Below are 24,192 nucleotides of genomic sequence, written 5' to 3'. Positions count from 1 at the left end.
TCTGCGTCCTGGGAACTTGTGCTTTGTGTGTGGACGGGCCCTGCCCACAGCTCACGCTTTCTTTCCCCAATCAGGATGGCGGCCTCGTGGAAGAGCCCACGACTTCACCATTTTTGCCTTCACCAAGCCTGAAGCCCCCCCTTTCCAACAGTGCACTCCCCAGTCAGGCCCTGGGCGGGATTGCCTCAGGGCTGGGCATGCAAAACTTGAATTCTGCTAGACAGGTAAGGCTGCTGGCAGAGGCTCACCAGGGTCTCCTTTATGTGCCTTTAAATCAGTGTGTTTGAGACATGAACTTTTTTTTTAATTAATACCCGGCTGTGAAAATACCACTGAACATGTAAAGGGAACTGAACTATGACAAGGATTTCCTTTCAAGTGACGTACTGCTGTCAAGAAATGAATCCAGTTCTAGAACTTTAACCACGTTACAGGAAATGCTTCAAAATTATTTCTGCATGTAACTGAAATGTGTTTGCGTTCAGCACCCTTGGTGCTAACATACTGCTCGTGGAGTGACGCGGGCCACAGAGTGGTCTTTAGCTGCTGGATCTATGCACAGGTCTGTTCTGTCTCTCCTGACCATGGGCACCTTAAATGCATTATTAACCTGCAGGAAAACACCATACTCTCCCTTTTTCCCCAGAAATAGAGATGACACCTCCTGCAGGTTCTCAGTGGCTTTCAGAGTGATTTTGGCATCGTTCCCTTGCCCTTGACAGTCGTGGAGAAGGTGCACGTCACTGTCAGACGTCCCTGAGGCAGGACCTGGGGTTTTGAACAGTGACCGCCTCGTGTCACTTCTCTCCCCTGGGATGAAGTCACATGAAAGCAAGCGCATGTCCTTCCCGTCCCGGGAACTGTCCTTGGTTTCTTCCCGGCTGAAGCTCACACACACACAGCTCTGAGCCTTCTCTTCCAGCAATGCTGTGAGGTTCGGGGTGGCCAAGGCCAGTTCTCAGCACCACCCCAGTCCACGGAACCCCCGCCGCCATCTCATGTTGTTTATGGGGCTCATCAGGCAGCAGTGGAGGTTTCAGCTGCCATCGGGGACTCAGAGGCCAGGCCAGTGGCCCCGAGGGTCAGATAACTCAGCCAGGAGACGGAAGGAAGCACTCAACATAGTTGCTGAATTCAACACAAACTCACCAGCCTGAATTTGCCCGTGTATTCAGGTTCAGGTCTTGCTGGACTCAGTTATATTTCCTTTTGGAAAATATCTTCTCTCCAGTTAGTGATCCCTGCCCGTTACCCCAGCACAGATGGTGCCCATACCCGCATGCGTGCCAGTCCCCTGCGGGGTTCAGTATTACTGTAGTGCCCTTGGACATGATGGGCTTGTCGTGGGTCACCTAAAACCAGCTCTGTGGCTTCTGTGATCTAAAGATGTAGGCAAGCTTTGCAGGCAGATTTTCTGTCATCTGTACCCAATTTGAACAGTATTTCTTTTTTTCCAACTTTTCATCTTATGTTGGAGTATAGCTGATTAACAATGTTGTGGTAGTTTCAGGTGGACAGCAAAGGGACTCGGCCATGCATATACATGTATCCACTCTCTTCCCAACTCCCCTCCCGTCCAGGCTGCCACGTAAGGTTGAGCAGAGTTCCCCGTACTGTACAGTTGGTCCTTGTTGGTCATCCACTTTACTTATGGCAGTGTGTACATACCCATCCCAGATGCCCTAAATATGCTTTCCCCCAGTCCTTCTCGGCAAGCATAAGTGAACAGTACTTTTTTATTTTTTGGATCATGGGGCTTTTGGTGGAAAAGAAACGTCACTTATGTTTAAAGTCATTATCTTAATCTGTATTTTCTCACTTTTTTTTTGTTTGAGTGTGTATGTCTTGTGTTGTTATTTTTTTATTTTTTTTTAATGGGAAGATAATTGCTTTACAGTGTTGTGTTGGTTTCTGCCATACGTCGACATGAATCAGCCATAGATATACATGTGCTCCCTCCCCCTTGAGCCAGCCACCCCCTCCCACCCCATCTGGGTTGTCACAGAGCACCAGGCTAAGCTCCCTGTTTCATATAGCAACTTCTCACTAGCTATCTGTTTTACACATGGTAATGTATATATGTCTATGCTACTCTCTCAATTCATCCCAGTGGTTTCTGCTCCCACTGTGTCCATAAGTCTGAACAGCACTTTTTTTTTAAGTCCCGTCAGTTTAATACTAATAATAACAAAAATGGAAGATGAGGGGGGCAGGAAAGAGACCTCTGGGACAGGGGCATGGGGAACCCTGCTCGTGGCGCCAGGCCTGGCCACTGGGCCCTTGGTATTGCTGTTGCTATGTGCTCAGGGGGGCAGCAGTTGTCCTGTGGGGGCCGCCCTTCACCTGGGTTGGAGGACCCTTCTTCTGGGACGTGCTATTGACAGCCCTTGTTAAACCTTCCCTCTGGTGTGAGTTGTGCATGGCAGGAAGCCGGTGCGGTTTTGCCCCCACCTGCTCCTGCAGTGACGATGTAACCACCTCTCCCTCCCCGTCCGCAGACACCGAGTGGCAATCTGGGCATGTTTGGCAGCAGCGGAGCAGCGCCCGCCAGGACCATGCAGCAGCCGCCGCAGCCGCCCGTGCCACCCCTGAGCTCCTCCCAGCCCAGTCTCCGTGCTCAAGTGCCTCAGTTTCTATCCCCTCAGGTCAGACTGGCGCCCGTGTCGCAGGGAGAGCGGGTCAGCCCTCACGTGTGAACCCGACCACCCGACACTCCTGCCCTGGGAGGCGTGCCCAGACCCCTCCCCGAGGGCCAGGCCCCCTCCTGTCAGAGCACTTGGGCCAGTGGCACACACTAGTGCCAGGACGTCTGTCCTGGTCACTAGAAGATTATTCAGATGAACCCGCTGAATCGCCCTAGACTGGTGGGGGAGCAAAGTGGCGCATGAAATTGCTTAGGGTGTAAAAGAAACTTCTTAGAGTCAATGAAGGACTGCATAATGCTTCAGTGACAAACTAAACAGGACAACAGATAATAGTGCCTATGTCACACACTGTTAGTTAAGTTTATTCTTTTGAAAAAAGAAAGCAAACAGAATTCAGGAAAAGGGTGTTGTTGTTGTTTGTAACTATAAAGCATAGTGTCAACTTTTTTCATGATAATATCGTTTACTTTTAGAACATTCCATTATTTTAGACTTTGGGCTGAGGTTTTCATTATAATGTTACAGTCCTCATTACCCCTTGTAAGAATGCTCAATAATAGACTAAAATGGTAGATCACAGAATTTGATCCGTGGGTCGGGACGATTCCTTGGAAAAGAAAGTGGCAGCCTGCTCCAGTATTAATGACTGGGAAATCCTACGGGCAGAGGGAGCTTGGCAGGCTACAGTCCATGGGGTCGCAAAGAATCAGACACGACGGAGAAAATAAACCACCACCACCACACTTATTACTCTGTAGTTGTTTAACCTGAAATGTATGCACTGAGTTGAGATGGCTGAAATCTGGGTAAAAGAATAGTTAAATTTTGTCAACAGAATACACTCTTAAGATACACTCTTTAGCCACTACAACAAAGAGGCCCTGAAATACAGACCCTCAGACAAGACAGGTACTTCTTGCCCGGGCAGCAGTGCAGAAAGCAGCAGCTCTGCCTCAGCCACGTCCCAGGAGGAGGAAAGACGAGAGACCGACCCTTTCCACTAACGTCCTGCCACCTGGACTTAGTGACTCGGCCACCCCTGCGAATGGGGCAGGAGGAGAGAGGGGCCTGGAGGCAGAGAGCAGCCTTCCCCACACCCTGCAGACCAGCGTGTCTTGAATCTCACTCATCTGTGTACCTTCCTTTCAAGTGAAGGCTCTTAATGTGTTTTCTCTAAATTGACTGCCTTCTTAGATAAATTTATTCTTGAAACTTTACATGTCCATCATAAATAGAAAAATCAGTATTTTCCTAATACACGTTAGATGACTAACGTGCCCTTCCGTGAAAGTAAAAGATGCCCTTCCGTGTACTACCTAAGATCACCTTGTGTAAACGTTATGATAAATGTGCAGAGCACTGGTGGGGAGCACTGAGCTGGCTAGTGCCAGGCCCCTGACAGTGCAGAGCAGTGAGTTCCAGGTGAGCAAGGAGGAAGGCTGACAGTCACGATCAGGGCTGGCAAGTCACACGAGTGCCTGTGCCACACGGAGCCTGGGCATTGGGGCCCCCCAAGAGGAATGTCTGGTCCCACAAGCAGGGAGAGACCACTGCCTGAGCCAGTAAACTTGAGGAGGGGTCGTTGCCCGCCCTGTAACGAGGACCCTCTGGTCAGGTGGTGGTGCAGCCATCTACCGAGCTTCTACGGGGACCAGTCCCAGGTGCCTGTCTTGAGACGCAGAAGCCTGCCTCAAACTTCCTCCCAGGAAGGCATGCTGCTGCTGCTGCTGCTGCTGCTAAGTCACTTCAGTCGTGTCCGACTCTGTATGACCCCATAGACAGCAGCCCACCAGGCTCCCCTGTCCCAGGGATTCTCCAGGCAAGAGCACTGGAGTGGGTTGCCATTTCCTCCTCCAATGCATGAAAGTGAAAAGTGAAAGTGAAGTCGCTCAGTCGTGTCCGACTGTTCGCGACCCCATGGACTGCAGCCTACCAGGCCGTCCATGGAATTTTCCAGGCAAGAGGACTGGAGTGGGGTGCCATTGCCTTCTCCACCAGGAAGGCATAGTGAAGTGAATATGCGTTCACCGTCTCCAGGCCTTGAATGATGCCTGCTCATTTTCACTTCAACAGAAAACAAAATCAGTAACTGACAGGAGTAACGCAGAACCTTAGAGCGTTCATTCATAACTAAACTATTTAGAGGAAGACATCTCTTTCTTGCCTTCTGTCACTCCCTCCTTCCCTTCCTCCCTTCCTTTCTTCCTTCTACATTCTCTGCTAAAACGTGCTAACTACTAATGCTGGAATGTCTATAAATATTTTAATGGCTTTTGAAATTCACTCATGAGACAAATACAGTTGTCATTTAATCAGTCAGTTTTGAACCTTGAAAAGCTACACAGACAAGTAAATGTTTGAATGGAGTTCATGTCTAATGGTGCATTTTGTGTTAACAGGTTCAAGCACAGCTTTTGCAGTTTGCAGCAAAAAACATTGGTCTCAACCCTGCACTATTAACCTCGCCAATTAATCCTCAGCATATGACGATGTTGAACCAGCTCTATCAGCTGCAGCTGGTGAGTCAGGGTAGATCTGCTTGGGTTGTAGGACGTGGGAAGGGCATTCTCCACGTGTTCACAGGCATGAGCCAGGAACACACACACCAGCTGAGAAGTGTAGTTACTTCAATGCTCTTCTTCACATCAGGGAATGTCACTGAGACTTTCATGAAGTTGGTAAACTATTAAAAGCATTAGGGGACTTCCCTGGCTAAGTCCAGTGGCTAAGATTCCAAGCTCCCAATGCAGGGGACTTGGGTTCCATCCCTGGTCAGGGAGCTAGATCCCACATGCCACAACTAAGAGTTCAAATGCTGAAACTTAAAAAAAAAAAAAAATTGCATGTGTTGCAACAAAGATTGAGAATCCTGTGTGTCGCAACTAAGACCCCATGCAGCCAAATAAATAGGGTAATATTTTGATAAATAAAAATTTAGGAAGGTCTTCACTCAAGGGCATTTCCACTAAGCTTTGTGAATTCTTTGGCCCCTTCATGATCGTTGTCTCCCACGTCTGACAGTTAGGCATGTCCTTTAGCACTCAGCCATCCTTTCTCATCTGAACACAGAACCAGCAAATCACTTCCTGGTTTTTATCTAAATTTTTCTGAGGATGATATACATAGGTACCATTCTAGAAGCAAAAGACAAGTTACTTCATTATGTACAGTATCTGTCTCAGAGATTAGGACTTAATTCTCTCAGACTCCCTCTTGAGAAAGGCTGATGCAGTCTAATACTTCTTGAGAGTTTTATAGTTTAACATATGTTGAATTTTTAATTTCCAACAGGCTTTGCTTTTACCATGTAACACCAGGGCATCGTATCCCTCGATGCATCCTGAATTTATATTCCCTGAAAGACCCAGCGTTTGTTTCTTTCTTTAATATGTTGACACCTGATTTGCTTAAATATCTGGTCCAAGAGCTTCATCTCGCAGAAAATTATCAGGAGTCATGACGGAAGAAAAGAAAAGGCTCCAAGAGACAAAACCATGATATCAGCCTTTCCTTACAGGGGAACCTTTCCTTATGGGATCAGGCTCTCAGTCCTGACCCTTTAGCATTTGTTAGACACACATTTGACCAGTCTGCGTGTCTGGTCCCAGGCAGTGGCCAGGTAGGGTGTGAGTGTCCTAGACAAGCCGCAGTGAAGTACCCACGCCCTGGGCGTGGGTTCCGGTCCACGACTGGACTTCATTCAGAAAAGGGAGCCTCAGGGGCTTCCCTGGCAGTCCAGTAAGACTTTGCTTTCCAATGCAGAGGATGCACTTTTGATCCCTAGTCAGGGAGCCAAGATCCCACATGCCTCATGGCCAAGGTAAAACAGAAACAATATTGTAACAAATCCAATAAAGACTTTAAAAATGGTCCACATCAAAAGAAAAAGGAGCCTCATGGACTGTGCTGTAGGGCCCCAGGGCCATCAGCGCCCGGAAGGGACCACTGACCTCACGGAAGGACAGGGCGGAACCAAGAAGCATGCAGGCTCTTCCGCACCCTTCCTACAGAGAAGAACAGCGCCCTCCTCCTGGGTGCACTGCAGGACAGCTGGATTCTGACCTGAGGCTGAGCTCATTCTCCACAGTACTGACATTCTGGAGTCCCTTATTCATAATTTATACTGACCCCTGTAATGTGAAAGATACCAAGAAAGTATTGAAGTATGTTTACATTTCATGTGTTCCATTTTAAAAACAGTGTATGGCGTTTTAACTTTTTTTTCCCAGAAAAATTGGTGAAATGATGTTTTATGCATCCTAAGGTTAAGCTTTAGAGCCTGTAAGGAGTCAGCTAGGCATTTTATTCCTCTGATTGACGGATTAATGAGGCTTCATAATATAATCTCTACTTCTTTTTGGATCCTATTTCAATAAATCCTCTTGCCCCAAACGTCCCCCAAAAATCCATGCTGTAAGGAAAAAAATTACCATATTCAGCCAACTTTTGAAACAAAGGATCCAGCCTTCTGCATCATTGTGGGAAGACTTCTCTGATGACCGTTCTCACCAGCTTTGTAGCCGGAGTCAGGGTGGTGGAAGTGCCACAAGCCTGGATCTCAGGCTCCCTGTGGACTGAGACCCCACACATCTCCTGGTTGCCTGTGAGCCCTGGAATGTGTATTGTTCTGTGACTGTCTGGGGCAGCCGCTCACCACTGTCCTGCCACACTGTCTGAACCATTCTGGACACCTTGTGTCTTTATAAGGAAAAAAAAACCTTCCCCCACCCCCCGATTCTTTTAGTTTGTATGAATCAAGCAGAAGAAATTTGATCTCTTCATTAACTGAAAAATAATTTGCTGACAGATCTCACTACCAGCACTAAACAGAGGTGCTGACTGAGTTACTTTTTAAAGACTGTGCAATGGAAAGGTTTTGGAGGACTTCCCTGGTGGTCCAGTGGATAAGAATCTACCTGCCAATGCAGGGCACATGAGTTCGAGTCCCTGGTCTGAGAAGATCCCACATGCCTCAGGGCCACTAAGCCTGTGCGCCACAATTGCTGATCCCAAGCACCTAGAACCTGTGCTCTGCAACAAGAGAAGCCCCCACAATGCAAAGCCTGGGCACTGCAACTAGAGGAAGCTCACACGCAGCAACGAAAACCCAGAGCAGCCAAAACAAGTAAACAAACACTTTAAAAAAAGGTTTTAGAAAGACGTGTCTCTTTTTGAAAATGCCTCACAATATGCTTAAACCACAGCATGGTAAGGGGACCGACGAATCTGGGCTATTTTTTCTTTAATGTACAGAAGTCAAACTCCTTGGTAGTGGCTCTCTTGCAGTCTGCTGATGGTTCTCTGCCGTCCGCAGGCATACCAACGTTTACAGATCCAGCAGCAGATGCTACAGGCCCAGCGGAACGTTTCCGGACCCATGAGACAACAGGAGCAGCAAGTAGGGGCCCCCTGACAACAGAGCTGGCTCGCTGGCCGCCCCCTCCCCCGACCTTGTTAGGCTGTCACTGACGATGGCTGTAACAGGCAGCCTCCCCTTGGGAAAGCCCCCGGGGTCACCTGGGTTGGAGTGGGGGTGGGCCCAGGCGCCGCCCCCCAGCCCCGCTGACCGCTCGCCATTTCCCACCCCCATCCCGCAGGTTGCGCGCACAATCACTAACCTGCAGCAGCAGATTCAGCAGCACCAGCGCCAGCTGGCCCAGGCCCTGCTCGTGAAGCCGCCGCCCCCGCCACACCTGTCTCTGCACCCCTCTGCAGGCAAATCGGCCCTGGACAGCTTCCCCCCCCACCCCCCGGCCCCCGGCCTCCCTGAGCTGCAGACCAAAGAGCAGCAATCTTCACCCAGCACCTTCGCCCCCTACCCTCTAGGTGAGTCAGGGCCTGCGTGCATCCACCACGTGCGCCGTTCCAGCAGAGCCGGAGCGAGGCTGCCTCAGGGCTCCTTCTAAGGGCAGGGCTCACTGTCCGCAAAGAGCACGGGCTCTGCTGGGCCCAGAGGGGTTTTCAGTATAGAATTTCTGAAGATAGCTCCAGTGGGAGCTCCAGGCCGAGCTCACTCCCACTGTAGTGGAGTCTGCACTTCGTTAAATATTTGGCCATGAATTAAGACTTAGATTGCTTCTCTAGGAGAGCTTTAGACAGCCACCATTTGGAGGAAGAGCAGGCATATCCTAATAGTGCTTTTCTTTTTAGCTGGACTGAACCCAAACATGAATGTCAGCAGCATGGACATGACCGGTGGTTTATCAGTGAAGGACCCATCTCAGTCCCAGTCACGCCTCCCTCAGTGGACTCACCCCAACCCGATGGATAACTTACCCGGTGCTGCTTCTCCGCTCGACCAGAACCCCAGCAAGCATGGTATGTCCAAGCTGAGGAGCCCCGGGCTCTGGTCTCTACTGTTCTGCTTGCTCATCATCCCCATTTCGTTACTTGTGTGTGTGTGTGCACGTGCACACACACATGCACCTGCTCAGTCAGATCCAGCTCTTTGCAACCCCATTGACTAGGCCACAAGGCTCCTCTGTCCATGGAATTTCCCAGGCAAGAGTACTGGAGTGGGTTGCCACTTCCTCCTTCAGGGGATCTTCCAGGCCCTGGGGTTAAACCCGTGTCCCCTACGTTGGCAGGTGGATTCCTTACCACTGTGCCACCTGGGAAGCCCTTTGTTACTTACACTGCATTTCTGTTCTAAGAATTCAGTACTAAAATCTGAACAGAAAATATTTCAAAAGGCCAAACCAAACAAACATGGAGATACAGAGTATTGGTAACCAAAGGGGAAGGGGTGGATGGAGCACGAAATAAGGAAAGGGGGTCAACTGTGTGGTGACGGGTGGAAATCAAGAGTTGGTGGTGAGCACCCTGTGGTGTGGACAGAAGTTGAAATGCAGTGTCGTACTCGTGAAATTTGGATAACGTTAGAAACCAGTGTTACCTCAATAAGGTAATAGACAGAGAAAGAAGCCTGGCAGGCTACAGTCCACTGGTTCTAAAGAGTCAGACATGACTTAGCAACTAACCAATAACTATATCTTTCATTCATTAGAGTATGTAACACCCTTTCTAGTCAATGACCAAATCTCTTGAAGCCTCAACTTTCACACCTTAGCTACTAATTGAGAAGTGATTAAAAGTGCCCCAGAGCAGCAAAGAATACAGGTCATGGCTGCACACTTGTAACGTATATCTGTATCTTCAACCAAAAATTTGTCTGAAAGAAAATTTTTTCAATAAAATGATTAAATGCAATAGGAAAATCTAATGCTTAGAAAAGATAAAAAGCAAAAATGCTAATAACCATGGAATTCCCTGGAAGTCCAGTGGTTAGCACTGGACACTTAAACTGCGTGGGCCTAGGCTCAATCCCTGGTCCGGGAACTAAGATCCCACAAGCCGCTCAGCCAAAAAAAAAAAGAAAAAGAAAATGATGCTAATAACCATAGGTGGTGATGTCACCGTTAAGCATTGGATTTAGCTCTTAATTTCCTGGTAGCATAAACAGCAAAGGAAATTTGATAGGGAACATAATTCTCTCTTGATATAAAGCACTCTAAAAAGAAAAAATTCTCCCTAATGATTAGTTCTACAGGAAAATCGTCACATGCTATCCGGGCAGTCTCCTTGGAGGAGAGCGCTCAGTCGCCCGGGGAGGTAGGATTAGACCTCCGAGGCCACACAGAGGCCAGCAGATGAGGGGAGGGACGCAGACAATTGCAAGGACCGCAGCTGACCACAGACACTCGCTGGCTGTCCCCAGAGCACTCCACCATGGTGTGGGTGTGCATTTATCGAGAATTTCAAATGACAAACTGGAAGAATTCTTAGAGAGCGTGTCTTGCAAGGTCGAGTCTGGGCTGGCTAAGACAGTCACTTCCCGTGGAGAGCGCTGGCCGCAGGGAGGCTGGCAGGAGAGGGTGAGGCCCAGCCCTGGGGCCGGGGGTGCCCACTCACTCAGCTCTGTGTTTCCTGCTCCCCCTCCAGGTGCTATCCCTGGAGGTCTGAGCATCGGACCTCCAGCCAAGTCCTCCATTGACGACTCCTATGGCCGGTACGATTTAATCCAGAGCAGCGAGTCACCAGCCAGCCCTCCTGTAGCTGTTCCCCATAGCTGGTCACGTGCCAAATCCGACAGTGATAAAATCTCAAACGGCTCCAGCATCAACTGGCCCCCAGGTAAGAGCATGCAGCGCTCCTGTGCGGCAGCAGGACTCGAACCACACCCAGGGAAGTGATGAGGCCTGAGAGAAGCCAGGACCCAGGCTCAGCATCCTGGGAGCACGGACCCCGCGGCTTTGGCTTTTTCATTGGCAGTACCTTCACAGATAAATCGCGGGTGTCGCTGGCATCACAGGCTTTTCTGTAGCCCTCAGATCAGTGGGAGGAGAAGGAGGGGGAGGTGCTGTGTTCCATCTGCTCAGAATGTGTCTGGGCTTTATACTCCCACGTGAACACTGTCTACGTTTAGATCTGATACCTAGTTTGCTCTGAAGGACTGATGCGTCACTGAAGGAAATCTAATGTGTACCTCTGAATTACCAGACTATAAACATTTCCATAAATTGTCATGAAGCAACACGAAGGTGCTCTAATACTCACATGTTTGAAATTTTCCAGAATTCCATCCTGGAGTTCCCTGGAAAGGACTTCAGAACATAGACCCGGAGAATGACCCCGACGTCACTCCTGGAAGTGTCCCCACCGGGCCCACCATCAACACCACCATACAGGATGTCAACCGCTACCTCCTCAAGAGTGGAGGTGAGGAGGTGCCCTGCCCACGTCTGCGTGGCGTTCTCTGTGCAGGCGTTCTGCTCCGGGCAGCGGGCGGGTGTGGGAAGCAAGGCAGGGGAGTGTCAGACACATCGGATGGGAACTCTCTTGCTATCAGACGCAGCATAAGGAGAAGTCGACCAGTGCTTATGGGAAAGTGGAGATAACTCTGGGCTCCGTGTCCCTGCTGGATTTATTAATACACGGTGCTTATACATCTTGTGTTATAAAATAACAGTGTTAGCCATCAGGCTTCATAAGGAAGAGGTTTCCACTTGAAATCTCTTTGAACTGGAAGTGAATTGGCCATTTACTCATCCATCTCAGCCAATTTTTCCTTTCCTCAAAATGTTTGGTAAAAAGACTGAATTCATTCCCCAGGACCTTTTTCCTGGCACAAACTCCTGACGCTATAAAGCTTGGCACACCCTGTTTAGGCTTGAGGATCCAGTTGGCGGAAGTGATGAGCGGAGCTGTGAGGTTACAGAACATAAACGCAGGTTCAGTTGCAGAACTGAGGAGGGCACTAGCTTGCCTTCCCTCGAGGCCTACAGATGCAGACGCTCTGTGAGTGCCAGGGCTGGCAGACCTCTCTCCTCAGCGTTCTAGTAGCAGAAAGAATAGCCAGCTTACCCGCGATGCTCAGCACTAGCAAGGTCACTCGGGTATTTCCGAAACGTTAGTTTAGCTTTCCGGCTAACATATGGCCTGTGGGGAGAGGCCTCCTTGTCGGTGGTTCTTTGAAGTGATAGGACTCCACACATGCCTGTGGCTCAAGTCGGAGGGCAGCGTAGACCTCTTGCTTCAATGCAGGGCATCACTGTGGCGAGGCAGCAGTGTCAGAGCAGGGCAGTCGCAGGCCTCCCCGCGGCTGGGGACGGATGAGTGAGGCAGAGGGGCTCGAGGCTACGGGACCTGGAGCCTGTTTGAGGTGGTGGGGGTCGGGGGAGACTCGCCCCTCGGGACGCTGCGTGTGGCTGCAGGGCTGTGCCAAGCAAAGGGGTGATTCGGTGTGTTTGGGCTTGTGGAGGGTGGGCAAGCATGGCCATCCAGGCAGTAGAAGACCTTAGAAAGAGTCAAGGCTGCTCAGCGCAGAGTGGCGCTTCCTGACCAGTGTCCAGTGTCAGCCCAAGGTCGCTGGCACCTGGGGCACGCAGGCCATCTCCACCTTTGCACCCGTGTGCCGTGATCGGACACAGGCGTCCTGGAGGGCAGGGGAGCCCCGAGGGCAGAGCCAAGCCGTTGAGACAGACGTCAGAGCAGAGGGAAGCCAAGCCTCCGAGGCCCTGGCAGAAATGGGACGTCAGCAGGACAGAGCCTCTAGTGCCCTGTGTGACCCAAGGGCGAGTCCCAGGCAGCTCCACCGGAAGACCAAGCCTCGCCCAGGAAAGGGCTCCCACCTCCTGGTCTTATCTGAGAGGAGGGAGCAGAAGGAGCGGATCTCTATGTAGAACCCATTTACAGGAAGCCCCACAGCCTCAGGGCCAGGAGTAAACGGCCACAGCCAGATCCCGCAGACCACCCCTCTCTGGGACCCCCTTGTGTTCCCCACACGCGGGGCTTCAGGAACCCCGGGGGCTGAGCTTGCTCAGGGCCCAGCCACAAAAGGCTGTTGTATTCTTGAGTGATTAGCTTAGTCTAAACTATAAAGGAAAAAAAATTGAGAAAATATGCCCTGGAAGGAAACAGAGTAGGAAATGCCACTGACCTCCTGGATGTTGGCTTATTCATTTTACATATTTTCTTAATGGAGTTTTCTGTTTTCTTTATCGAGTACCTTCGGTGTTGGGGTTTTATTTACAGTTTGGGGTTTTCTTTTCATTGGTGTTAAGCTCTGATTTGGTGTTAAAAATTCACTTTAGCCATATATTTGTTTGAATATTATTTATAGTGCTAACCGTTATGAGGTATTAGCCAGATGGTAAAATGCAGTTGTGCCATCGCCTGACAAATTGATACTAAAAAGGAAAATCAGCCATCATTTTATGGGGTAGATTCCACTATTGCACTAAAAATGTCAAACTGGAACACTGTAAAACCCAAGTGCTCTGCCATTAACTGTAAACGAAGTTCCATGTTGGGTTAAATAGTCTATAATTTGGAATCTCAAGTTGATTGCATTTTGTTGGTAAATAAGAAACAGAGGGTTTAGGAACTAAGGTTAGATTGTCAGTAGAGCTGATGTCTTTTAAAATCAAAAGACCTGCAGATTATAAATACATCCTCACGTTCATCAGCTCTGGTGCCTTGTTCTGAGGAGGTCAGTTACACCAGGGCTGCCGTGAACAGCCGTACAGGTTGTAGACTGCACAAGCCTAGGAGGTGCCACACACCTGGCAGTCCCTGAGGTTGTTGAGCACACCGTCCCAGGCGGGGCCCTGCATCGGGGGCCCCATGTCTTTTGAGGTTCTGTTCATGGTGGTAAACTTGACTACCAGACTGCTCTGTGCCCTGTACCCTCTTCCAGCCAGCTTGCACACACCACCCAAGTCCCTTCCCAAGTCTGAAGAGCTCTGGTCCGTCCCGCTAAAAGCTTAGCACACTGTTGCCCTGCATCATCCTTCTCCTTCCTCTGCTTCCTGCTTTCCTCAGAGAACAGACCTGGTGACGCAGAAAATGCACCGGCAGGGGTGCTGGGGGGGCCCGCCCGTCAGCCCGCCTCCCAGGATAGGAACAGGGTCCTCAGCAGCAGGAGGGGCGAGCCTGGGGACCCAGTGGCGCACGTCGACGCAGTCAGCCCCACTCCCAGGATAGGAACAGGGTCCTCGGCAGCAGGAGGGGCGAGCCTGGAGGCCCAGTGGCGCATGTCGACGCAGTCAGCCTGCCTCCCAGGATAGGAACAGGGTCCTCGGCAGCAGGAGGGGCGAGCCTGGAGGCCCAGTGGCGCATGTCGACGCAGTCAGCCCGCCTCCCAGGATAGGAACAGGTCCTCGGCAGCAGGAGGGGCGAGCCTGGAGGCCCAGTGGCGCACGTCGACGCAGTCAGCCCCTCTCCCAGGATAGGAACAGGGTCCTCAGCAGTAGGAGGGGCGAGCCTGGAGGCCCAGTGGCTCACGTCAACGCAGTCAGCCCCCCTCCCAGGATAGGAACAGGGTCCTTGGCAGCAGCAGGGGCGAGCCTGGAGGCCCAGTGGCGCACGTCGACGCAGTCAGCCCCCCTCCCAGGATAGGAACAGGGTCCTCGGCAGCAGGAGGGGCGAGCCTGGAGGCCCAGTGGCGCATGTCGACGCGGTCGCCAGTGCCTGTTTCTGCTGGATGTTTTGCATTCAAGAGAGAAGTACGAACCTGGGCAAGGAGTCAGGGAAAGCACCGGTCTCTTTAAGGCAAAATCTGTAACAAAAAGCTTGGAGATTTATTTCATTTTATTCAGTTTTGTAGATATTGGAGGTATAAAAAGATGGAGGTCGCCCTGAGTTTTTATTTTTATCTTACCTGGAAGGGGAAATCCACGGGATCCTTCCAAACCCAGACGTGTTGTTGAAAACACTCTGTGGCCATTCTCTCCTCTCCAGCTTCCTGGTCTCCAGCACCCTGCACCCAGCCCCTCCCCAGGGCCTCTGGCAAGGCCCGGGCGCCCCAAGGCGCAGTGCGCCTGTGTCTTCCTGTCCTCACTGTGGTTGCGCTCGTTTCCACCATTTCCGTAAACGCAGCCTTAGAGATTGCTTCTCGGGTGCTGGGGCTCCTCACGCCGGGGCTGAGTGGCTCGCCCCGCAGGCCCGTGCTCACCTTTCTCAGAGTGCCGCCTTTGGTTCCGCAGGGTCCTCCCCACCGTCATCTCAGAATGCCGCGCTGCCTCCCTCGAGTGCCTGGCCGCTCGCTGCCTCCGGCCACAGTCGCGCTTTCAGCAGCCTCGCGCCCGCTCCTGCTGTTGCAGGTACGCACCTGGCCTCTCGATGTGCTGGTCGCCTTTTCTCTCTCTCCCCAAACAAGACTGATCGCCTGGCTTTTCCTGGTGGTCTGTTTGCTCCCCTCCGAGCTGGGAGGCCACATGGAGTGATGGAGAGTGAGCCCGAGCTTTGCCGAGCAGCCACAGGGCCTCGGGCACCGCTCACCCCGTCTCTGGGGACTGGGGATGGTGACACCTCCTGTCACAAAGATCCTGGGCTTATAGAAGCTCCCCAGCGCTAGAGATGCAATACAGCTACTGCCTAAATGTGTCTGCTTCCCCCTCCCCTCCCACTTCCCCCCAACCATCCTCTTACGACCACAAAACCAGGGGTATATAAAACTCACAGACTTGAAGGCAGCAGCTGCTGGGAACTGCTGTTATCAGCTTAACTCCCATTGCTCAGATCCACGCGGTGCCTGGGTTATTCCTCTCTCACTGTAGGCTTTACAAGTCTTTCCAGTAAGGCATTTCTTTTAGGCTTAAAGGAGAATTGAGAATTAATTTGTCCTAATAACCCTGAAGGAATTGTTACCTGGAAATGTTAAGACAAGGATGTAAAGAGATGTGGACATACATACAGTGTGGACAGGTTTGCAAAAAGATGTGGAATTTAAGTAAAGAGAGCTTGTTGTCTATAAATTTCTTCAACTGTGTTTCTCCATTCCACCGACCTTCTTGTCCAGCTGTTGTTGAAACCAGCATCCCAATGCCGTAGGAATTCTCTTTATGCCAGTGCCTCGGGGAGAAATTAGTTCCGCTATGATTTAGCATCTTATTTAAGAAAGAGAGCAAGAGCTTCTGGATTATTTCTAGCCCTTCCAATGTTTATTCTCTCTCATGCTTACAAAGGGGATGTATTAGGCAGTTAAAACTTTCCAGTCATTTGGCCAAAGAGATGAGCAAACAAAACCATCTTCCATTATCTCGGGCCATCTTTGTCTGGCATTTCAGTTTTCCTGATCAGGGACTCCTGTGCTCAAATGAGCCTTTGTTGTTGTGAAGCTGCAATCGGCCCCCAGCAGCCAGGGTAGAAGGGGCGTCGCACGCGGGCCTGGTGCCAGCCTGGTGCTGGGGGGCTGGTGCCCGCCTGGCGCTGCAGCTTGGGCCCAGGAGCAGGGCAACAGCAACCTCTCTGCCTGCTGCCCTTGCCACACTGGGTTCCTGAGGCGGCTGCGTGGCAGGTCCGTGGGCACAGGAGGGGCCAGAGCTGGTAGTCATCACGGGCTTTGTTTTTTGTTTGTTTCCACAAAGAGCCTCACAACAGGCTTTCTCCAGACAAGGTGCCCAGATGCCAATCCTTGGGGCACCTGGCCCACACCCACTTCTGCAGGTGCAGAGAGCGGGTCTCCAAGCTGTGGAGAGAGTGCTGGGAGATGCAAGTTCAGGCGGGTTAGATCAAAGGGCGTGTTGCTTTGATAGGAGACTGACACCTAAAGAAATAGCAAAAGGATATATATGTGTGTGTGTGTGTGTGAGGGCCTCGATCTTGATTAATTTGATATGCGAGAAGACGTGTCCCAGCAGAATTTGTGAAATTAGCTTTAGCACTGAACCACCAAAAAGTGCCATTTTTCTGGAGAGCTCGTGTCTGACTACAAACATGTAGCAAACTGAGCGTCAGCGATCCTGGCAGGGTCTATACGGCCACTAGCAGACTGTGTCTCTGGGCAAAAATTCAGGGGACTGCCTGCGGTCCTCAAGTGGGGGTCTTGACGGGGTGCTTCCCTCGAGCCCCGCAGTCCGCTGGAGCCAGAGCTCTCCTGGCACGAGTCCCCAGACCCTTTGTGGCTCTCGGTCTCAAGCATGCCCGTGCCTCCTTTCTCCGCCTTTCTAGGTAAGCTGTCAGACATCAAAGCGACGTGGTCCTCTGGCTCTGCCTCCCACACGCAAGCCTCTCTGTCTCACGAACTGTGGAAGGTGCCCAGAAACACTACTGCACCCACGAGGCCCCCGCCAGGGCTAACCAACCCCAAGCCTTCCTCCGCCTGGGGAGCCAGTCCCCTCGGCTGGACCAGCTCTTACTCCTCGGGTACGCTTCCATTCTCGCATCCAGATGGGTGAGGGGTGGGAGTGTCCGTGCCTAACCCACTTTCCCCTTAGGGAAGGTAGGTGCCTACCATATTGTCCTGCAGCTTCTTCAGAAGGACCTCCCCAGAGAGCTGAGGGGCCCAGGGCACCTAGACTCTCGGGGATTGTCCAGGCCCAGGTTCTGCTGCCCGTGTTTCAGCATCAGCCCTGGGAGTTAGCATACACAGCTTTGCTCTGAGCCAGGAGATCCCAGGGGTCTCTGCACCCACTGAGGGTCCACACTGAGCCCTCAGAGAGGCCCGTTCACCCAGCGTAAGGGACTCCACGCCCAGTGTGAGCACACTGCCCTGTCCCGGGGGCTTCCTCGGGCCCCTCTGAACTGTGGGGATGAGGGAGTGCACAGGGAATTTACGACACTGAGAGTGAAGCCAGCCTGCGAGTCTGCATTGTTTTGCCAGCAAGTGGGGTTTTAGAGCATTGATTCTAAAGTTGAGAGGGGTGGGGGGCAGAGGAGGAGACCAAGACTTCCGGGCAATTCTCGAGTCTCTGCCGCGACACCCACCCCTGAGGGTCTGCAGGGACCCCGAGTCTGGGTTGGTTTCCAGGGGTGACAAGGCTGGGAGCGCAGGCTTTTTGCGAGCCGCGTGCGGGGGCCTGGGGCGCTGGGGAGAGCGGTCTGACTCGGCGCAGCCTTGGTGACCAGCTTCCCCCCTGGGCGCAGGTTCCGCCTGGAGTACCGACGCCTCAGGAAGGACAAGCAGCTGGCTCGTTCTCCGCAACCTCACACCCCAGGTACAGGCAGCTGGTGGGGGTATGCAGGCCTGAGGGCCTTGTCCATAAGCCGAGGCCTCGCTTGGTCCAAAGGCAGTGCGGGCAGCGGTGGTCACTTACCTGTGTTCTGGCGGACTGTTTACTCTCCACCCCTCTGAGGCTTGAAGAGTATACCCTGATAAACACAGCAGCTCACCCTCACCTGCCCCCGCTCCAGGACGACGTGGCCTGTGCTCACGTGTCCCGGGGTCCGGACCGCAAGGCTCGGGGTGAAGCGCGCTGCTGAGGAGGGGGGCAGAGCTGGAGCAGGTTTTTCTCCTCCTGGCAGCCCAGCTCACCAACTAGAGGGAAATGTCCAAGACTGTAAATTATACGGTAAACGGTGAGGTGCACAAGGTTACTATCGCAGTCAGTACACGAAGCCCTCTTAAGACAGACATCGTCCCAGGGTACTGTGGACCCAGGTTGCGTAAAGCTCGTCTTTGAAGCGCGGAGTGATGACCTCCCAGGACTAGCGTGACCGCCCTTCCTCTTCCTCACTCAGATCGACGGCTCCACCCTGCGGACGCTGTGCCTGCAGCACGGGCCCCTCATCACATTCCACCTGAACCTGACGCAGGGCAATGCCGTGGTCCGCTACAGCTCCAAGGAGGAAGCCGCCAAGGCCCAGAAGTCCCTGCACATGTGCGTCCCTCCCCTCCCCTACCCCGCGCCGCCCTGGCTGCAGCCCGCAGCACTCGGCCTGGGCCTTGGGAGGATCCCAGGGCCTCTGAGGCACAGCGGGCTCCCCGGGCGCTGGTGTCCACTGGCTCATGGTCTGGAGGCTGGAAGTCTGGCAGAGTGTGGGCAAGGTCACCTCCCCCGAGGCCTCTGCTCAGCTTGCACACAGCTGCATTCACGTCGCTCCGTCTGAGTGTGTCCCGACTTCCTCTCCTTCTAGGGACAGTGGTCCAAGTGAATTAGGGGCACCCTCATGACCTCACACGTGTGTGTGCTCAGTTGCTCAGTTATGCCTGACTCTTAGCATCCCCATGGACGATACTCCTCTAGGCTCCTCTGTCCGTGGGATTCTCTAGGCAAGGATCCTGGAATGGGCCACCATTTCTTACTTCAGGGCTCTTCCTGACCCAGAGATGGAACCTGCATCTCTTGAGTCTCCTGCATTGACAGGTGGATTCTTTACCAATAGCACATCTTACCTCAATTCTCTCTTGATTTTATTTTATTTTTTCAATTCTCTCTTTAAAGACTCTCTCCAAACACAGGCCCAATGAGGTCTCAGGGCTTAGGGTTTCAACATATGAATTTGAAGGGATGCAATTCACCCCATGAGAGGTGTCTTGTGACATGTCGGTTTCTTCTGCTGCCAAAGTGCCAAGGCTCTGCCCCCTCCTCCCAACCCCAGAGGGAGTGGGTCCCCAGGAGAGACCCAGGGGTAAAAAAAGCTTCTCTCCATGGATGTCCCCAGGCATGCGACATGGCGGTGCCTGCTCCTGGGCCTAGTAGTGTTCCCTGCAGCCGACTCCTCTCCCCAGATTACAGGACTTCCGATAAGATGTTGTGAGTAGGCCTTCTCGGCAGTGTCACTTGAGGTGTGGGCCCCAGAAATCAGTCATTCCTGTTTTCAGCCCAGGATGAACCGCACTGATCCTAAACGATGCCCGCTTTCAGTGGTCCATTCATGCACGTCCTTAAGAACGTGCTCTCGATACCACCACCACACAGCCGCCAGAAATCTAAACCAAGGGAGAAAAGCTCGTACTCTGGCCTTGGAAGCAGCTGCAGTGACGCCTGAGCGGCAGGACTGTTTCTGGGTGGCCTGTGACGTGAAGCCTCCAGCTGTCCTTTCCTGTTTTAAAACAGTAGCATGGGATAGCCAGCAAGGAGGACACAGGAAGACTCACAGCTGCTCTGCTCACATGACCCCCCGTTCTGCTTTCTGTGTTTGTGGGGTTTTTTGAGTTTTTGTTTCGTTTTGAGATATAACTGATGCACAACAGCAGTGTGTCCGTTCAGAGGTGTGGCACCTTGTTGTCCTGACACGTTTCTATAACTGCCAAATGCTCACCACCATGTGAGCTAACAGGACATCAGGGCACGTAATTATTACTTCCCATTTGTGGTGAAAACATTTAAGATCCGCTCTGTTAGCAGCTTTGACATGAACGATACAGAGCTGTTAACTGTGGTCACCAGGCTGTACCTTACCTCCCCAGAACTTAGTCATCTTCTAACCGGACGTCTGTACCCTTTGACCAGCCTCTGCCATCTCCCCACCCACAGCTCCTGGAAACCACCATTCTACTCCCAAATGTTTCTACAAGTTTGGCTTTTTTGGGGTTCCAAATAAAATATATTGTGCAGTATTTATCTTACCTCACTTAGCATAAGGTCCTCAGGATTAGTCTGTTTTGTTGAAGGATTTCCTTCTTTCTTGTGCCTGAACAGTAGTCCATTGTCACATTTTCTTTGTTGACTGCTAGCTTGTTTCCATATCTGGACTGTAAATAATGCTGTAGTTAAGCAAGGGAGTTCAGATATCTCTTCGTATTTCTGTGCTGTCAGTTATGTCTCCCTTTCATTTCTGATTTTGTGTCCTCTTTTTTTTTTTCTCTTGGTTAGTCTGACTAAAGATTTGTCGAGTTTGTGTTATCTTCTCAAAAACGCGTGCTCTTATTTCCGTTGCTGTCCTGCCCTTTCAGGTGTGTTCTGGGAAACACTACCATCTTGGCCGAGTTCGCCGGCGAAGAAGAAGTGAACCGCTTCTTAGCCCAAGGCCAAGCACTGCCACCCACCTCCAGCTGGCAGCCCAGCCCGGGGACCAGCCAGACGCGGCTGGGTGCCTCGGGCAGCGCCCACGGCCTGGTGCGGAGCGACGCCGGCCACTGGAATGCTCCAGGGCTGGCCGGCAAAGGGAGCAGCGACCTGCTGTGGGGCGGGGTCCCCCAGTACTCGAGCAGCCTGTGGGGCCCCCCCAGCAGCGACGACGGCAGGGTCATCGGAAGCCCCACCCCGCTGAACACACTGCTCCCTGGTGACCTTCTCAGTGGGGAGTCCATCTAGCCCCGGGCGGCCCCGAGGGCACGGCGGTCATCAGCTCCAGGAGGACACGCTGACCCTCTCCAGCCCGGGTGTTGCTGAGGACCCTGCCTGACCGGAGCCGCCCGGCAGCCCTTTCGAGTACCTCTGTCCAGTACTGAAGACAAACCTTGGCCGCACGCAGGCCTTGCGAACTGTCCCCGAGACAGTGCGGCCGCGCCGGGCCAGCGTCGAGCGTCACGACAGGATGCTTCTCACAGCTTTTTATTTGGTGTCGTCTTATGTTTGTACGGTGTGTTGTCATTTTGATTTTTTTTTTTTTTAAGTATAAAAGCTGCTTAGAATAGTTCTATCATGAAGGGCACTTTTCAGATTGTGGGCTGGAAAGGGTTATTTTATCAAGGGAGGGAGGGGTGGGGAGGGAGGGAGGGAGGGAGGCGAGAAAGCCTATTTAAAACGAGCCTGTGACGATTATGCACATTACAAGAGGCGGCCCGTAATCAGGGGGAGCTGGCGTCCACCACCCGGACGCGGTCCGGCGGCCCCGGCCGGGAGCCGGGCAGAAGGAGCGGTCTGTGATCTGTTCTCTGTTCCCACGGATCCGCCTATGCACATTACCCTTGTTTCATTACTTTTTCATGTCATTTTTTTTAATCCCCCCAAAAAAATATTTTTTAAAAGTTAAAAAAAAAAGACATATCAAACATGCAAATACTTGAATCCAGCAGGCCAATAATGAAATGTGAACACTTTCTAATTCTACACTTCCAGGTTGACATCAGTATGCAGAAACAGGCTCTAGGAAACATTTCTAAGTTCACAGCCTATGTGTGTGTGTGTATGTGTGTGTGTGGAAACAAGCGTGTGTGGGTGTGTGCGCGTGCGTGCCTGCGCACTTTCTGTGTTCATGTGTTAAGTGTGTGAGGGATGTAACTGTGGGTTTTCCCTTTTATTCAGTATGTGCTTTTTTTTTTTTTCGGCGCATTGGTCAAATGTTTGTTGTTTATTATTAGCTTCTAACTTTGCACTGAGTGTCCCTGCCCTTCCTCTAGCTAATCCTATACGTTCAAGAAAATTCATAGGACAGGGCTGGTGACAATTCATGTGTAAATGTTTACTCAAGGACTCTGTTAATTGCATTTAAAAAAAATTACAGTGTATATCTCTGGAGAAATAATATGTATACCTACCTTTAGCAGCTTTTTATCGTGGACTAATGCAAGAAAATTATTACCAGAGTATTGCACCATTTTTCCATTTGGAATATAAAGTTAAAGAGAAAAAAGGAAAAAAAAAAAACTCGCTGAGCTGTGGCCATAGATCCTTGTAGAGGATGGATGGTTCCTCGAGAGGAAGGGAGACAAGCACTTGGGCGTGGGTTGTGACTGCTTTCATCGGAGCCAGTGGTGAGGGCTCCCACCTGTTTACAGACCTTTTTTTTGTTTTTCTCCTTCAGACTTTAAAATAAAAATAAAAAATTTTAAAAAGGAATTTAAAGAAAAAAAGAAAAAAAAAGACTTCTGTCGTAAAGAAACCTATTTTCAGAACGCAGATCTGCTACTTCAGAGCTCTGGGATTGAACAGTGTTGTTTTCCCCTCCGGCCATCGTCGTGGACTCTTGTCGACTGTCCCCTTCGTCGAGGTGACGAGTTGTGGTCACTGTCTTGCACACGCGGACGCGCTCTCAGGAAAACCAGGGTTCCCGAGGGACAGCTCCACACCATTTCATGCATTTTGCCACCCAACTCCTAGCACTGAAGATGTTATTAAAAAAAATAATAATTAAAAAATAAAGGAAAAAAATAAAAAAGAGGAAAAAAAAAAACCACAAAGAAGAAAGATACCTAATCTCTAACGTGTAGCAGTTACGTATGTACCAAATAATGGACTCAAAGGAAATAGATGTTCGAAGAGTGCTTTATATATTAAAAATTGCTTTATGTTTTAAAAAAATGATCAATGTTTTGATTGTTTTGCAAGAAAGAGACAATGGAGTAACATACCCTCAAGTATGTTTAAAAAAAAAATATATATATATGAACATGTGCTCCCTGCCTGCTTGATCAGGAAACTTGTGCATTACATTTTTTTTAATTAGCTTTTTAATGGTTTTATCAAAACAAAACAAAAAAGCAAAAAAACAGTTTAAAAAAAAGACAAAAAAGGAAAAAAAAAAAGTTCCTGCAAACTTGCAGATCAACAGAAGCTGGTTTTATAGAGGATCATGAACTATGCACAAAGTGGTTCAGACTTTTCTCTCAAGTTCAGTAGTGTATTTAGCTAAACAGACCTTCCTCAGAGTAAGCGCATCTCGTTTGCCATTACATGCGCTCTGTATATTTGATGTACACGCCCCCACCTATGTACACCAAATATACGTGCGTGCGTGCGTGCGTGCCCATGTGCACCCAGACATACAGCTTCCCATGCTGCATTTAGCATCAAGTTGTAGAAAACTGATATTTTTAAATTGGGGATGGAAGTAAAGAATCTCCGTTTTTGTTTTTTTGTTGTTGTTGGGGTGGGATTTGTTGGGGTTTTGTTTTTTTGTTTTGTTTTGTTTTTTGACCTTTTATTTTGAATTAAAGACGTCTGTAACTCTGAGATTAAAAGACAAGTTTGTGGCTTTTAACGTTTTTCCTCATAGAATGTGATTGTTGAAGAAAATGCACCGAACGTTGCTTTCAAAAGTACAATGCTTTGTTGAATCTTAATAAATGGCAATTCTTTTTTTCTTGGCTGTTCGAATAAATGCGTTTTTTATTTTTATTTTTCAAAGAGGAATGTCATCTGTATTCACTTTGTATGTTTTGGGGGAGAGAGCTGTCCTACTGTGTGTAGAAATGCCCTGTGTCTTTTTATGCTGTCCTCAAAAGTGTACGTATGTAAGTAGGTACACTCCACGTTTCAGTTGCCTGACTCAGGATTTTACCATTTGTTTTGGGATGTTGCATGCAACAGTCATGGAAATGCAGTAGGGCCTAGGGGCTCCCCGCCAGCCACCTGCCTGGACCCACCCGCTCCATCCAGGAACCAGAACCGTCTGGGGCAACCGTGGCATGTGGCTGCAGCCCAGGACTGCTGCTCGCTCT

General features: G+C 50.7%; 1 protein-coding gene across 3 annotated transcripts in view; it reads left to right on the top strand.

Annotated features, from left to right (window-relative positions):
* TNRC6C (trinucleotide repeat containing adaptor 6C) overlaps window positions 1-21,197 on the top strand; it is a 75,018-nt gene extending 53,821 nt beyond the window's left edge. Inside the window, exons 10-22 of one of the 3 annotated variants that reach the window (XM_052658871.1) lie at window positions 75-224; window positions 2,499-2,645; window positions 5,045-5,164; window positions 7,960-8,043; window positions 8,243-8,471; window positions 8,796-8,963; window positions 10,587-10,778; window positions 11,220-11,363; window positions 15,131-15,247; window positions 17,097-17,291; window positions 18,012-18,082; window positions 18,606-18,745; window positions 20,764-21,197. In XM_052658871.1, the coding sequence (XP_052514831.1) occupies window positions 75-224; window positions 2,499-2,645; window positions 5,045-5,164; window positions 7,960-8,043; window positions 8,243-8,471; window positions 8,796-8,963; window positions 10,587-10,778; window positions 11,220-11,363; window positions 15,131-15,247; window positions 17,097-17,291; window positions 18,012-18,082; window positions 18,606-18,745; window positions 20,764-21,124 (2,118 nt within the window). In that variant the 3' untranslated portion in view covers window positions 21,125-21,197. The remainder of the gene's footprint in view (window positions 1-74; window positions 225-2,498; window positions 2,646-5,044; window positions 5,165-7,959; window positions 8,044-8,242; window positions 8,472-8,795; window positions 8,964-10,586; window positions 10,779-11,219; window positions 11,364-15,130; window positions 15,248-17,096; window positions 17,292-18,011; window positions 18,083-18,605; window positions 18,746-20,763) is intronic. The other 2 variants (XM_052658873.1, XM_052658872.1) reach the window with 2 other exon arrangements.
* Window positions 21,198-24,192: the final 2,995 nt, after the last annotated feature.

The sequence above is a fragment of the Budorcas taxicolor genome, chromosome 19 (assembly GCF_023091745.1).
Source record: "Budorcas taxicolor isolate Tak-1 chromosome 19, Takin1.1, whole genome shotgun sequence".
NCBI lineage: Eukaryota > Metazoa > Chordata > Mammalia > Artiodactyla > Bovidae > Budorcas > Budorcas taxicolor.
This window is presented reverse-complemented; position numbering and strand designations above follow the sequence as displayed.